Genomic DNA, 13,567 nt, shown 5'->3' on the forward strand with positions numbered 1-13,567 from the left:
TGTTGAATTGTCGTAGAACTTAATAATTTTTGTGTGTGGAGAAATAAGTAATATGTTGGTGAGTGGGTGGGCTAGTGGGTGGGTGTGTGCGGGCGTGGTGGGCGCGGGTGGGCGGGGGCCAGGCGGGCAGCGGGCGGGAAGCAGTGTCTCACATCTACACAGGTGTGAGGAGCCACCCACGACACTTAGGTTCACGATACTTAGTGGTAGTAATCCCTTAGTAGACACCTCCTGTGTGCTTTGGAAGACTGGAATAAACTGCCGGGCATTTGACTCTTTATTTAGAAATGCTTCTCTTTTTTTTTTTTATTATTATTACTGGGTTGCCTCAAAGATGGACAAGTTCAGAGCACTTTTTTGTTTGTTTATCTTCTTAAGTTATCGTGGCTCGAGTCAGTGGCGTGTTGTGTTGTCCTTCCTCTTTGTCCTGAGCAGCGAGGTGTCCTTTCAAGTCCTTCAAGTCCTTCAGGAGTCCAGGGTGCGCCTTCTTCTCGCCTTCAGGAAATAGCAACCTTTTTTTTCCCCTTGATTTGACGAAGGATTTCTGATGCCCACGAGGGGATCATTGTCTGACGCCAACACCTCTTGAGTATCCTAAGAAAATATAGAGCTGTTCTGATTATTGTCTTTGTGGACGAAACAATACGCTAGACTTTACGAGAATTTGCATCGTGTTGAGAGATTTGGCAGATAAAAACGTTGCTTCTCGGATGCGGCTTTAAACATGAACACTCTGGCATAACATCCCCGCCCTCACCTTGATAACAACAGAACAAACAGTCTTAATATCTCTGGAATAACCAACAGTAACTCAACGCACGGGTTTGCCAACATGGTCACGGTAATTTAGACAGGGAAACACGGCTGCCACAAGCGTTTGCGTCACGGGTCAGACAAGCACTGGATATCCTCGCGCGGGTCACGAACCTTCACGTTTAACCACCCATTTTCGTCACGCTTCTTGTTCACCTTCACTTTCCGCAGACGGAGGGACGTGGCTCAGCTTTTTTTCACCTGGTTGTTCGTTGTGTATAAAACTTGCAGTATAAAACACCGAGGTTCGGGAGCCCAGCCAGCGGGGAGGGGGAGGGGAGCCGCCTCAGGGAGAAATCCATCACCTTGCCCACCTTACCAGTAGAGGAGCGGCCCGAGGTACAGCGGCCGGAGGAGATACGAGGGAGAACTTTGCACTTGACTAAGCCACGTCTCTAGGCTACGTCTCGCAAGCTTCATGACTCTACCGTAGCTATGGCGTGAAAAATATACCGGAGGGAGGTGAAGGGCGTGACAGGGGGCGTGACAGGGGCGTGACAGGGGTGACAGGTGATGGTGGTGCGCCGGGCTGCTACACAAGCCGGATATAGCTGCCTTCTCCCCGTGGCTCGGCCCCCGGGAGAGAGAGAGACATGATAAGTTATGGGAGGTCTATGTACAAACACTGAAAACTATAAACAACACTTCAACTCTTGTAATATATATCTATGTTATTTTTTTTCTTGTCTTTATACACGTATTTACAGAGCAAACCTTGTGTGAGTGAGCAACAGGGCATCATGGGAGGCTGACGCTACACCTCTGCCATCTTTACACTCCTCCTCCTCCTCCTCCTCCTCCTATTTCTGCACTATTGTCTTTACATTTTTCATCTACCGTTTGTTTTTTCTTCCTCCACATTTTTCCTCCTCCTCCACCTTTTATTACTTATATTTTTCTTCGTGTAATATTATCTATTCAGTTTTTTCTTCTTCCTCCTTCTAACCATCTCCTCCTCTTCTTCCTCCTCCTCCTACTACTCCATCTTTCCTCCTCCTCCTCCTCCTCCTCTCTCTCTCCTCCTCCTCCTCCTCCTCCTCCTCCTCCTCCTCCTCCTCCTCCTCCTCCTCCTCCTCCTCCTCCTCCTCCTCCTTCTCCTCCTCCTCCTCTGTCCACACAACACGTCTGTACATTATTATCATTATTATGCTTGAGATTTATATTGTTCTGAGAAACTAGACAAAGCTAGAAAATTAACGAAAAGGAAAGCATTATTTTGTGTACATGAGCGTTTTAGAAAACCTCTAGGCACGCACGCACACACGCACACACGCACATGCACGCACACGCACGCAGGAACTCGACGGTGGAAAATGATTAAACAACATGACAGAAATTGAGATAGACAGGAGGCAACAACTGGAGCAACAACTACAACAACAACAACTGCGCCGTAGAGGATCATTCGCGTCTGCTTAAAATGTAAAATAGATCAATCATTTATATACTTTTTTTTTCTTCTCATTTTCATAGTTTTTTTTTTTTCTACATTTGTACCCTCTTCAAATTCACCGCCCTTGACATACATTCACACGCTCGTGGCCTCGCTGTGTGCTGGGGTCAGGTGTAGACAAGTGATTAGTAACTACATAGGTTTGCAAGATGTCTCGAATGCCTACAAAAATAGTACTTGCTTTAATGGGATCAGGGGAGAGGGACGTGTGCTGTTACTGGAGTGTTGGTGATGGGAGTGGCTTGTATTCTTAAACGCCTTGTTCTCTCGTTTTCAAAGGGCACGTGGGGTGATTACTAAGATTCTGTTTTCCCTATTGGTGGTGTTGGGTCACTGTTAAACTATTACTAGAGTCATGGACACACTTTTGAATAACTCAAACTACAACCTATTGAAAGTAATTGAGAGGGTCACGATTTTAACTATCATTAATGTTACTAGATTCCAGAATAACTCAAAATCTGTTTAAAACTGAGAGGGTCACTGTTAGACTATCAGTAGTCACAAAAGTACTCCTGAACACCTTCCACTGGGTCCTGTTGAGAGTAGCTGAGAGCAGATGAGGAAACGTTTAAGAATACTCGCCAGTGTGTGGTGTTACTGAATTACCGTGTAGCGGATCACCAAACTGACTGACTGGTTACCGTGATAGCGGGTCACCACACTGCCTGTCTGACTAGTGAGTTAGGTTAGGCTTTGTGAACCAGCCGCCTCCTCAGAGGAGCTGCCAGGGCAAGTGAGGACTCAGGGAGGGGACTTAGCCGCCCCTTTCCCCGCCGCGGCTCAGAACGCGTGGCGCCTCGGCGGGTCTCGTCCCCCTCACACAGCTAGAGAAGCAGCAGCAGCAGTAGTAGCGCAGCGGCAGCAGTAGTATCAGCAGTAGCAACAGCAGCGGGGCAGTAGGGGGCGGAGGCAGGGACGCAGCAGGCGCCCCTCAGCCTCTACGGGGAACGGGAAGCGGCTGCGGCGAGGCGAGGGTGACCACCGCCAGGCCGACATTGTACTGAAGGGAGTGTTGCCGAGCCGCGGCAGCCTCCCCCGGCAGCTCCTGACGGCGGCGCTGCTGGTGACTGTGTGTATGTGTGTGTGTGTGTGTGTGTGTGTGTGTGTGTGTGTGTGTGTGTGTGTGTGTGTGTAGGGAAGCCGAGGAGGAGATGGCGGGCGTCGGAGTAAACAAAGGAGGACATGGACTATTTACTCCCTGTATTTCAGAACCAGCTATGTATGTATGTATGTATTAATGAATTACCGTTACTCGAAGCGTCTCATGCTTTTTGGAATATTATACGCTACTCTCCTGCGAGGGAAAAAACTGTAACACAAGAGAGAGAGAGAGAGAGAGAGAGAGAGAGAGAGAGAGAGAGAGAGAGAGAGAGAGAGAGAGAGAGAGAGAGAGAGAGAGAGAGAGAATATCGTCACCTTAAACGACTCACCTGAACTTAAGATTAGCGCCTCGATACCAAGAGATGCAAGGGAAGGAAGAAGAGAAGAAGAGGAAGAGGAAGAAGAAGCCTTGCAGACACGCACACACCTCGCCCCTCTCAGGCCAAGATGGCGGCGCTGGCGGCTTAAACAAGTGAACCACATCATCTACGTAACATACAAAAATAAATGCTGAACGTAAACTCTAGCAGCTAATATGTTTTGTTCGAGATTTTGAGCATTATATTTCCCCTTTACTCCACTTGTCGGCGCGCACTCCAGCCTGCGCCGCGCCTGCCGTCACGCGCGGCCAGACACACACCGGCACACGCGCGTAACGTTCACGCCAACACGTTCACCTGCATTGGACACCTGTGACAACAATTAACACTTCGCTAGTCTTGTATCGCGGGCACCACACGCCGCGCGCATCGGAACCCTCCAAACTTGTCTGTCTTAAATGCAGACCAAGTGACTGTTGAGTGTTGCTAAGACTGTCTATGTATTCCTTTACGTCTTGGTTCAAGTGTTTATCATTTTTTTAAATTATTTTCTCCCCACGAGTTTGTTGTACTTAATGAACCATCACCGACACAATGATCGCTCAAGCACCACACATCATAACCATCATCATCATCATCATTCACGAAACGTCTTCACGAAACTGCCTGTCAGAAACGTCTTCCCGGATGGCGGTACAAAAAACAACGCTGATACAAGAACTACAACAGCTAGCCATTATTCCTCTGGGCCCATGATGTCCTTGCGCCGCTGAGCCACCTTGGACAGCTGGATGTCGATAGGTAGGGTAGTGTCGTAGAGGGAGGGCGCCCGGAAGATAATGCCACAGGTCCCCAGAACGCACGCCACCATGAAGATCCACAGGAAGAGGCGATCCAGCACCATAGCCACGTACCGCCAGTCGTCCTCGATCTGCGGGAGGAGGAGGAGGGGAGCCGCTGTAGCTTTAGTCAAAGAGATGAAGAGTATAAGATAGCGAGCGACTCAAGGGTAAAGGAAGACTGATATAAAGAGGAACGACCTGTAGACTAAAAAAAAACTGTGGAAATAACAGGATAAGAAAACAGCAGACGACTTATTGACTGGGAAATAGGAAATGAAAAGAAAGTTAAGAGATTGAGAAGAGATAGACTGACGGAAAGAGGAAATATCAGTGGAAAACGTAACATAAGTAAGACAACTGGCGAATCTTACCGGAGAAAATAAAAGGGAGATTGAGAGATTGAGGAAGAAATAGATTGACAGGAGAGGAGGGAAGAAGTGAGAGGAAGATTTGAGTGAGCAGGAGACGAACGGGATGCAGCTGATGGGAGACAAGTGTTGGAGGAAATTGACAGGAGGAAGAGGAAGAGGAGGAGATAAAGAAGGACGACATTAAGAGGAAAATGAAGAAAAATAAAGAAGACGTAAGGAATGATGGAAGAACAGGCGACATAGTGAAAGAATGGGCGATGAAGAGACTGGAATGAATTAGGAGGAAAAGAGGTGCAAATAAGAGACGATATTAAGAGAAAAAAATGAAGGAAAATAGAAACAAGACAAAGAAATGATAGAAGAACAGGCGATATAAGTAGTGAAAGAGTAGATGAAAAAAAATGAAACGGATCTGGGGGTGAATGGAATGCGTGGGGTGAATAACCATGAAACAATCTCGAGGTACATTATTTGAGTCGCAGTAGGCCTAAGGTACCAGGTAATAGGCTGTTTGGAGGCCTAGGAGCTGATTTTACCTTTTGTGAGACGAAAATTGGGAAGCTAGACGTGATGGGAAGGTCGATAATCTTGTTATTATAGATTGGTTTGTGGTAATTTTGGTAGTGGTAATTGTAGTAGTAGTTGTAATACTTGTTGTTGTCGTTGTTGGTGATATTGTTTAGTTATAGCGTTTAATAATGTATGAGTTTAATGAAAGGACAGTTATATAGTAGTAGTAGTAGTAGTAGTAGTAGTAGTAGTAGTAGTAGTAGTAATAGTAGTAGTGAGGCGCTAACATGTATGGCTCCGTTTTCTTTGAAGTCCCAAAATAGGCCATGGTCTGAAGGGAAGCTTGGAGGAAGATGTAATACACTTATTTATATACAAACGAGCAAAGTTTCCGACGATGGGCGAGAGAGAGAGAGAGAGGAGAGAGAGAGAGAGAGAGAGAGAGAGAGAGAGAGGGAGAGGGAGACAGACATCCACACACACACACACACACACACACACACACACACACACACACACAAGGCACTGGAGGTCAGCAAAAAAATAGCCAGACACAGGCCCTATTACAGACCCGGGGGAAATCTGGCCCCTCTCTCCTTCCCCAGTGCCTCAGCTGTTCCCCCGGGGCAGGACAGAGGGCGAGGGGAGGCGGGGACACGTACCTCATATTGCATTCCCTCACTCCCCTTTGGTTGCCTTCCCTTCACTCTACTTGTCCCTGCTTGCGATTGAATGTGTGTGTTTTTTGGTGCTGTATGGCGGGTGTGTGTGTTTGGGTGTGTGTGGGCGCCTTATGACTCTGTTGTTCTTGTTAATTCACTTTTTTCCCCGTTTTTTTTTTTTTTTTTTTTTTGTGACGTGAAATTAGTCTTTTTCTTTTTTCCCTCACTTTTTTTTATTTTTTCACATTGGTTTGTCGTCTTGATGTGTATTAGTGTTAAATTTAATGTGCTGTTTCCCGTATGGTTTAATGTAGGTTGGGTATTTCTTGAAGTGTTTTGATTTCACTCCCTCACTAAAATTGTTGTGTAAGATTGTGGTGTGGCGTGGTGTATTATGGGTAATTCTGTGATATAACATTGTATTTATAGTGTCGTATTGTGTATTTACATATAGTGACGCCTGGACGTGTGCCTGTGGTTGTATAATTTGTGTTGACTTTCTCTTGTACTTTTCCCCCTTTTCTTTTTTTCCCTCCCCTACACATGTGCACCCCGCTGTTTGCTTTTCATTAGCGTCACTGAGCTGTCACGCATCACTCTTACTAAACAGGGAATCAAACAGCGTACATTTTACAGTAAGCGACAAACACACACACATACACACAGGCACAGAACCATATAGAGGCAGAAACACGTAGCAGTAGCAGTTCAGGTGTGGCACAGGTGTGGAAGGAGGGTAGGGAGGGAGGGAAGGCAGGCAGGTGTGGAATATTCATCAAACATAAGACGTAGGAATCGGTCAGGTGGAATAAGAGATGCGTTGCCTGCATTGTGGAGCGTCAGGAGGCAGACTGATAGGGCGATTTGTCTTATTAGGTACGATATTGAGAGAGAGAGAGAGAGAGAGAGAGAGAGAGAGAGAGAGAGAGAGAGAGAGAGAGAGAGAGAGAGAGAGAGAGAGAGAGAGAGAGAGAGAGAGTCGTACCTCTGAGAAGGAGTCCACGTTTCTCATGTGCTGCGCTATGTACTCAATACTCCTGTGGGTGCGGTGGTCGTTGTAGGGCCGCGGGGTCGTCCAGCTCCTGCACGAAGGCGGCCTCTGGGGGCGTGCACCTGGGCGTGGCACTCAGGGGCGGGCAGCGGCAGGTGGTCGTCCCCGTACCTGTCTCGGTCGTAGGGCGACGGCGGGATGGCCGGGATGTCGTACGGGTGGTCATCGAAGGGGAACTTGTCAAACCCGTCGCTGGAGGGCGTGAAGGACGTGTCGCCCGCCCGCCGTCACCTCGTCGGGGCCCTCGTCCTCCTTGCTGGGCCGCTCCACCCACAGGAACTTGGGCAGGAGGTCAATGAACACCTTGCGCACCCAGGGAGCCATTTTGTGCGTGGAGGGGGGACCGGAAGTTGACGTTGAGCACTCCGATGGTGACCATGACGGAGAGCGTGACGAGGATCATGGTGAAGAGCAGGTACTTCCCCAGCAGCGGCACGGGCGAGGGAGGTGGGGGGGATAATCTCCGCCAGCAGGAGGAAGAACACGGTGAGGGAGAGCAGGATGGAGATACAGAGGGGACACCTTCTCCCCGGAGTCTGATGGCAGGTAGAAGACCAGCACGGAGAGGAAGGAAATGCCCACACAGGGGATGATGAGGTTCACTGTGTAGAAGAGCGTTCTTGCGCCTCATGGTGATGTTGAAATAGATGTCAGGGTAGGGCTCTTGACAGCACGGGTAGAAGCGCTCGTTCCTGAGGGCGGGCACCTTCAGGATGTCCCACTCCACGGAGATGTAGTAGTCATTAAGGTCGATGCCAGGGGTCCACCAGGTTGCTGCCCCGCTGCTGGTTGGAGGTGCTGCAGATCCACCTGTAGGGGAAGGCAGCCACGTTAATACTGTGTGTGTGTGTGTGTGTGTGTATGTGGACGTTAGGGGGGAGCTAAGAGGATAGATAGAGGAAGCTGTACTTAGAGAGAGAGAGAGAGAGAGAGAGAGAGAGAGAGAGAGAGAGAGAGAGAGAGAGAGAGAGACGAGAGAGAGAGAGAGAGAGAGAGAGAGAGAGAGAGACTTGACCTAATAGGGTGGAACTTTACACGAATTCGGGAAGGGAAAATACGAGAGGATATTGAGAGAATTGGGGGTTGGGGAAAAATGAGATGGAGCTGGAGGGAAGAAAAGACGAAAGGAAAGAAAGGAAAGGAGGAATAGGAAGAGAATGATATATTGAGAGAGCTGAAGGTAAGAAGGAAGAAGAGATGGTTAGATGGACGAATATGAGGAAAAGAAAGGGAAAAAAGGGAAAATAGAAGGAAAGGAAAAGAAAAACAGGAAAAAGAATGAGGACGGAAGAGAAAACAGTTGAAATGGAGGAAAGGAAGGGAAGGAAAAGAAGAAAAGGACAGGAAAACAAGGGAAAAATATTGAGAGAGAGCTGGAGGGAAAGAAAGGATGAGGAAAGGAGAAGGAAAGTAAAAAAGAAAACAGAGGAAAGACAGAAGTGGTGAGGATGGAAGAAAGTGAGGGAAAGCAAGGGAAAATGGAGCATGAGGAAAAAAAAAGAAACATCCCCACGAAACAAGAGATAAAAGAGAGATAAAAAGACAGTGGCAGAGTAACATTAGTTTTCTCAAGTCCTCCCAATCACTCCATTTTCCTTATCTCTCCTTTTTTCCCCCCTCCCTACTTCATCGCCTCTCCTATTTTTTCCCCCTCCGCCCGTAGAGGAAAATGAGAAAAGTTTCCTAATTTTCCATAGTAAGGCGTAACGTGATCTGAAGTATACAAATCGTTTTCTTTAGTTCATGGGTGACTCCTGAATTATTGGTGATGTTTCCAGTATGATTATTTTAATGGTATTTTTAGTTAGTTATGCTTAATAGCTGCTGTGAAATTAAGTCGCAGAGAGAGAGAGAGAGAGAGAGAGAGAGAGAGAGAGATAGAGAGAGAGAGAGAGAGAGAGAGAGAGAGAGAGAGGCGTGGGTAGTGATGAGGGAGAGAATGAGGAGGAAAGGAGAGAGAGAATAGAGATATAGAGGAGAGGCGGAAGATTGGATGACGAGAGAGATAATAGAGGAGGAAAAAACGAGAGAAGATGGAGGAATGGAGAGAAGGAGGGAAGATGAGAGGATGGAGGGAAGTGGAAGAGAGCAAAAATGTTAGGAAAAAAAAAAATAATAGAGATTGAAGTGACAAGTTGAGGGAATGAATTTTATCATCATTCACATTTAAAAAGTTATAAGAACTTAAGAAATAAAAAAAATTGATTACATGTAGTTAGAAGATACAATAAGAGAAGAGAAGAAGGTTAGAATAAACTAAGTAATAAACCCTAAAACAAAGAAAAGAGAGAAGAAGGAAAAAAGGATGACAAGGAAAGAGATGAGAAGCAGAAGAAGAAAAGAGTAAGAAGGAAAGAGATGAAAAGTAGGAGAAAAAAGGAATAGGGGTGAACAGAAGGATTAACAAGGAAAGGGATGAAAGGAAGGAAAACAAGGGAGAAAAAGAAGAGACTGAGCATCACGTAGGAGAGTGGAAAGGGAGCTTTGTCACACGTGGCGTCGTCTTGTCCTGAACACTGTCATTGAACGAAAACACAAAGAGCGTGGAAAGAGACCCATTTTCCTGACAATGCTGGGAGGAAGAGGGGGAGGGGAAGGAGGGAGAGAGACAGGAGGAGGAGAAACAGAGGCAGGGGGAGGAGTAGGGGAGGTTACTAGATTCTTGAAAGGGAGAGTAATCTATTGAAAATGTTCCCCTCTCTCCCTCCTCTCCCTATGTCTCCCTTCTCCTTTCTCCCTTCTTCCTCTTCCACCTTGATTTTCTTGTTGGGTGAAGAAAACGAAGGAGGGGAGGTGGGCTTGCATCAGATAGCCATCCTGGAGATATGTGTGTGTGTGTGTGTGTGTGTGTGTGTGTGTGTGTGTGTGTGTGTGTGTGTGTGACCCGGGCATTCACCAACTCTAGCTAGCGGAAACATGTCGGAAATTAAGGGCTGTTATCTAACCCCTCCTTCTGTTGTGTGTGTCTGTGTGTATGAGAGAGAGAGAGAGAGAGAGAGAGAGAGAGAGAGAGAGGGAGAGGGAGGAGGGAGAGGGGGAGGAGGTGGGCGCTTCCTATAATGGGGGTAAGTATACCTGCAGCATCTTCATTTATCTTCGTCAGGTGTTAGTGGTGGTGGTGGTGGTGGTGGTGGTGGTGTCATACTCTCATACGCACAGATAGAAGGAAATTAATTGCATCCTATGTTTACTCAGCTTAGGCCTACTCAGTCCTCTCCTCCCTGGTGCGTGGCAGGTTTGTTTAAGATTACACATGTGCATATATATGACAGCACGTGTGTGTATGTTTGTGCTGTGTGTCTTGGTGGTGATTGGCTGGTTTGGTTTTGTTGTTTTGGTGTTGTTTTGTTCAGTTTTCTTTGTTATCAGTTTCTTTTACAGTTTAATCTTACCATTTTTCATATACGTTTTTTGTTATTGTTGGTCTGTTTTCATTATATATTTATCATCTTGTCATTATCTGTCATCCTGTTATCTTTGAGGTTCGTTGTCATTCATTATACTTTTTTTTTCATATTATTCTCCATCATAGTTATATAAGCTTTGTGACCAGCCTTCATCATACTGTTATCATGTTTCTTTCCTCAAACATGGTTTTGTTATCACCATCGTTCATTAAAGCACCTTCATCCTCTTACAGCTTTCTTTGCTTTTACTGTCTTTCAATTTTGCTATCATCCTTCAATATCCTACAATTATCTCGTTACCATTCTTCACCATACTCTTATCTTTCGTCTTTGTCACCATCTTTCATTATACAGTAAAGTCACCATTTAATTATACACACATATCACCATCCCTTTTATCCATCTTTACGTCGTCACTCGTTGAAACATACCTGTATCTCTTTCCTTTATTTTATTTTAGACGCTTCCTCACTCCATCCTTTCTCTCTTTACTGGAGCTACAATGAATAGTAAATGTGCTCTCTTCCAGCCCCTTTAAACGTGTTATTCTTAGCTCTCACTCGGCGTAGCGTGTATTAATTCTCTCACCGAGTCCTCTTATAAATATCGTGTTAGTATCGTAAAGTTCTTGTTCTTTTGCTGATTTGTTTTACATTTAACATTAATTTTGTTGAGTTACTGATAATTCCTCTGATGATTTTTATAACTCCTTTTAATATTGTTAATTTACTTCTTCGTATTGTAATTGTGGTATTAATGTCAAATTCTGTCTGCGTAAGCTATTGTTTGCTTTACCACTACTCAGCAACACACCAGCCACGTGCAACACTACAACACCACTGTGACGTCTACACTACATTACCCGTATTTCTCCTGTTGATATGGTAGAAATCTTGTTGAATTGTCGCTAGAACTATAGACACCCTTGAAAACCCGTATAATTTTACCTAAAGATTTCTTAAAGTAGTGATGTGCTGTTTCTCTAGTTAATGTGGCAGAAACCTTGTTGAATTGTCACTAGAACTATAAAGACACCTTGAAAACACGTACCTGAAGATTTTTTTTAAAGCAGCGGAGGTGTGATGAAGTGTTTCAGACAGAGTACGCTCTTAAAACACCAACACTCATAAGTAACACACACACACACACACACACACACTCACCATGTACCCGTCATAAGTCCAGGAACCAAATTTCATGAAGCACGTCTGTTGATCGAAGGGAAAGAATTCAACATCGATCTCACACGAGGACTTATAGATGGCGGGGGGCTTCCAGGTGACCCGCCCGTCGTAGTGCAGCACGGCCTTGGTCATGATGGTCACCTCGTAGTTACCGTCAGCACTGCAGGGAGAGAGAGAGAGAGAGAGGTGGTCACTGAATAGAATGAAGGAAACTGAATCTGTATCTTGGTGAAGCTTAGTTAGGTTAGGTTTGGTTAGGTATTATAGAAAGGGAAGGGGAGAAAGAAGTACATTAGGTTAGGTTAAGTTTGGTTAGGTGTTTAGGAGGAAGAGATAGTTTGTTATAGAAGATAAGGTTCTTGGGCGTTTACATATTGTGAAAGAGAACGAGAGAGAGAATTAGTCTGTTTTAGAAGAGGAAGAAAGGTTAGGTTACGTGTTGTGGAAAGGAAAGTAAGGTTATTATAGAAGGGAGAGAGAGAGGTGGTCAGGTACTGAAGAGGAAGAAGAAAAGTAAATGCCTCTTGGTGGAGAAGCTTAGGTTAGGTTAGGTTAGATATTGATAGAATAAGAACGGTTAGGTTTTCATTTATGTATATGTGGAAGGAGACGACAAAGGTGATCAATTATGGAAGAGGAAGAAGATAGATCCGTTTACCTCGAGGTGGAAAGTATAGTGTTGATGGGAAGGGAACAGTGAGACTTTCAAGTGTTCAAATCTTAAAGAAGGGAACGAGAGAAAGATGATCAGTTATGGAGAAGGTAGAAGGAAGATGAATTTGTATCGTGGCACAAACGGAAAAGCAGAGAAGGTACAAGTCTCATTGAAGTGAAAGAGGGAGGTGGAAAAGGCTGGCAATGTAGAGCAGGCCCGATCAGGTGAAGGGGGAAAAGGAGGCGGACGTTACGTGAAAAATTGGTGAGGAGGCAAGTAGTTAAATTTTGTATTGGGGACGATCAGGTGGTCAGGGAAGGAGGGAGGCTGACGGGTAAGTCCTGAGGGAAAGACCCATATGTTACGGGGAAGATAGGGATCGGCAGCGAGGAGAGGAAGATAAGGTCGTGTTTTAGAGGGAAAGAGGGCCAGTTAGGGTCGAGAAGGCAAGGAAAGACTGAACATATTTCGAGAGAGAGAGAAAGAGGGAGAAAGAAGGCTGGAACGCGTCGATAAGGATAGGCAGTATTTTGGTCAAGGCAATGAGGAGAACGTAATGCAAGGGATGCAAGAACTGTCATGACTTCCTAGGTAAGACCACAGGTGAGACCACAGGTGAGACCACAGGTGACGCCACAGGTAGGACACGTATCGGGGTATTGAGTGGCAAGTGAGGGGACTGCCTTGAGGTATTGGCAGGCGAGTGGGCGGTTAAGGTCCTAGTGGGGGACGTGTATGGCTGGCGATGGCGGTATTGGCAGCAGAGACCCTGGTGGTAAATTAAGCACGTATTGGTTTGGTAGATGACAGGTGTGGTGTGTTACGCAGGTGTGGGAATCGAACTATGAGTCCTTCAAAAATAAGTGATCTGTAACTTGTTTAATTAAAGGTGTAGCATTGAAGTGTATGACAGGTGTGTGTGTTACAAAGGTGTGGAAATCAAACTTTAGGGACTTAGAGGGTAGACAGGATAAAATACGGTAAAAATAGATAACGAGCCATTTTTTTTGCCATTAATACGAATACCTGCTTAATTAAGGTGTTGGTAAGGTAAATGACAGGTGCGGTGTGTTGCGAAGGTGAGGGAATCAAACGTTATGGTCTGTGAGGATAGATAGAGTAGAAATTGATGAATATTCAATGGTAAACGAGAATATACAAAAGATGCTAAGGAATAACGAGAGAGAGAGAGAGA

At 45.7% G+C, this 13,567-nt stretch overlaps 1 protein-coding gene and 1 long non-coding RNA gene across 2 annotated transcripts in view; one reads left to right on the top strand and one right to left on the bottom strand.

The window, feature by feature from the left end:
- The first annotated feature begins 1,859 nt into the window (after positions 1 to 1,859).
- On the top strand, positions 1,860 to 3,676 carry LOC135091784 (uncharacterized). The gene is made up of 2 exons (XR_010262643.1): positions 1,860 to 3,374; positions 3,405 to 3,676. It is a non-coding gene; the product is annotated as an uncharacterized LOC135091784 (long non-coding RNA).
- Positions 3,373 to 13,567, bottom strand: part of LOC135091783 (acetylcholine receptor subunit alpha-like 1) — a 131,539-nt gene continuing 121,344 nt past the window's right edge. Inside the window, 12 exon segments of the mRNA XM_063989749.1 lie at positions 3,373 to 4,621; positions 7,061 to 7,144; positions 7,146 to 7,178; positions 7,180 to 7,344; positions 7,346 to 7,465; positions 7,467 to 7,562; positions 7,564 to 7,641; positions 7,643 to 7,744; positions 7,746 to 7,886; positions 7,888 to 7,917; positions 7,919 to 7,936; positions 11,697 to 11,877. Of these exon segments, the coding sequence (XP_063845819.1) occupies positions 4,427 to 4,621; positions 7,061 to 7,144; positions 7,146 to 7,178; positions 7,180 to 7,344; positions 7,346 to 7,465; positions 7,467 to 7,562; positions 7,564 to 7,641; positions 7,643 to 7,744; positions 7,746 to 7,886; positions 7,888 to 7,917; positions 7,919 to 7,936; positions 11,697 to 11,877 (1,243 nt within the window). The 3' untranslated portion in view covers positions 3,373 to 4,426.

Source organism: Scylla paramamosain, chromosome 38 (assembly GCF_035594125.1).
Source record: "Scylla paramamosain isolate STU-SP2022 chromosome 38, ASM3559412v1, whole genome shotgun sequence".
Taxonomy (NCBI): domain Eukaryota; kingdom Metazoa; phylum Arthropoda; class Malacostraca; order Decapoda; family Portunidae; genus Scylla; species Scylla paramamosain.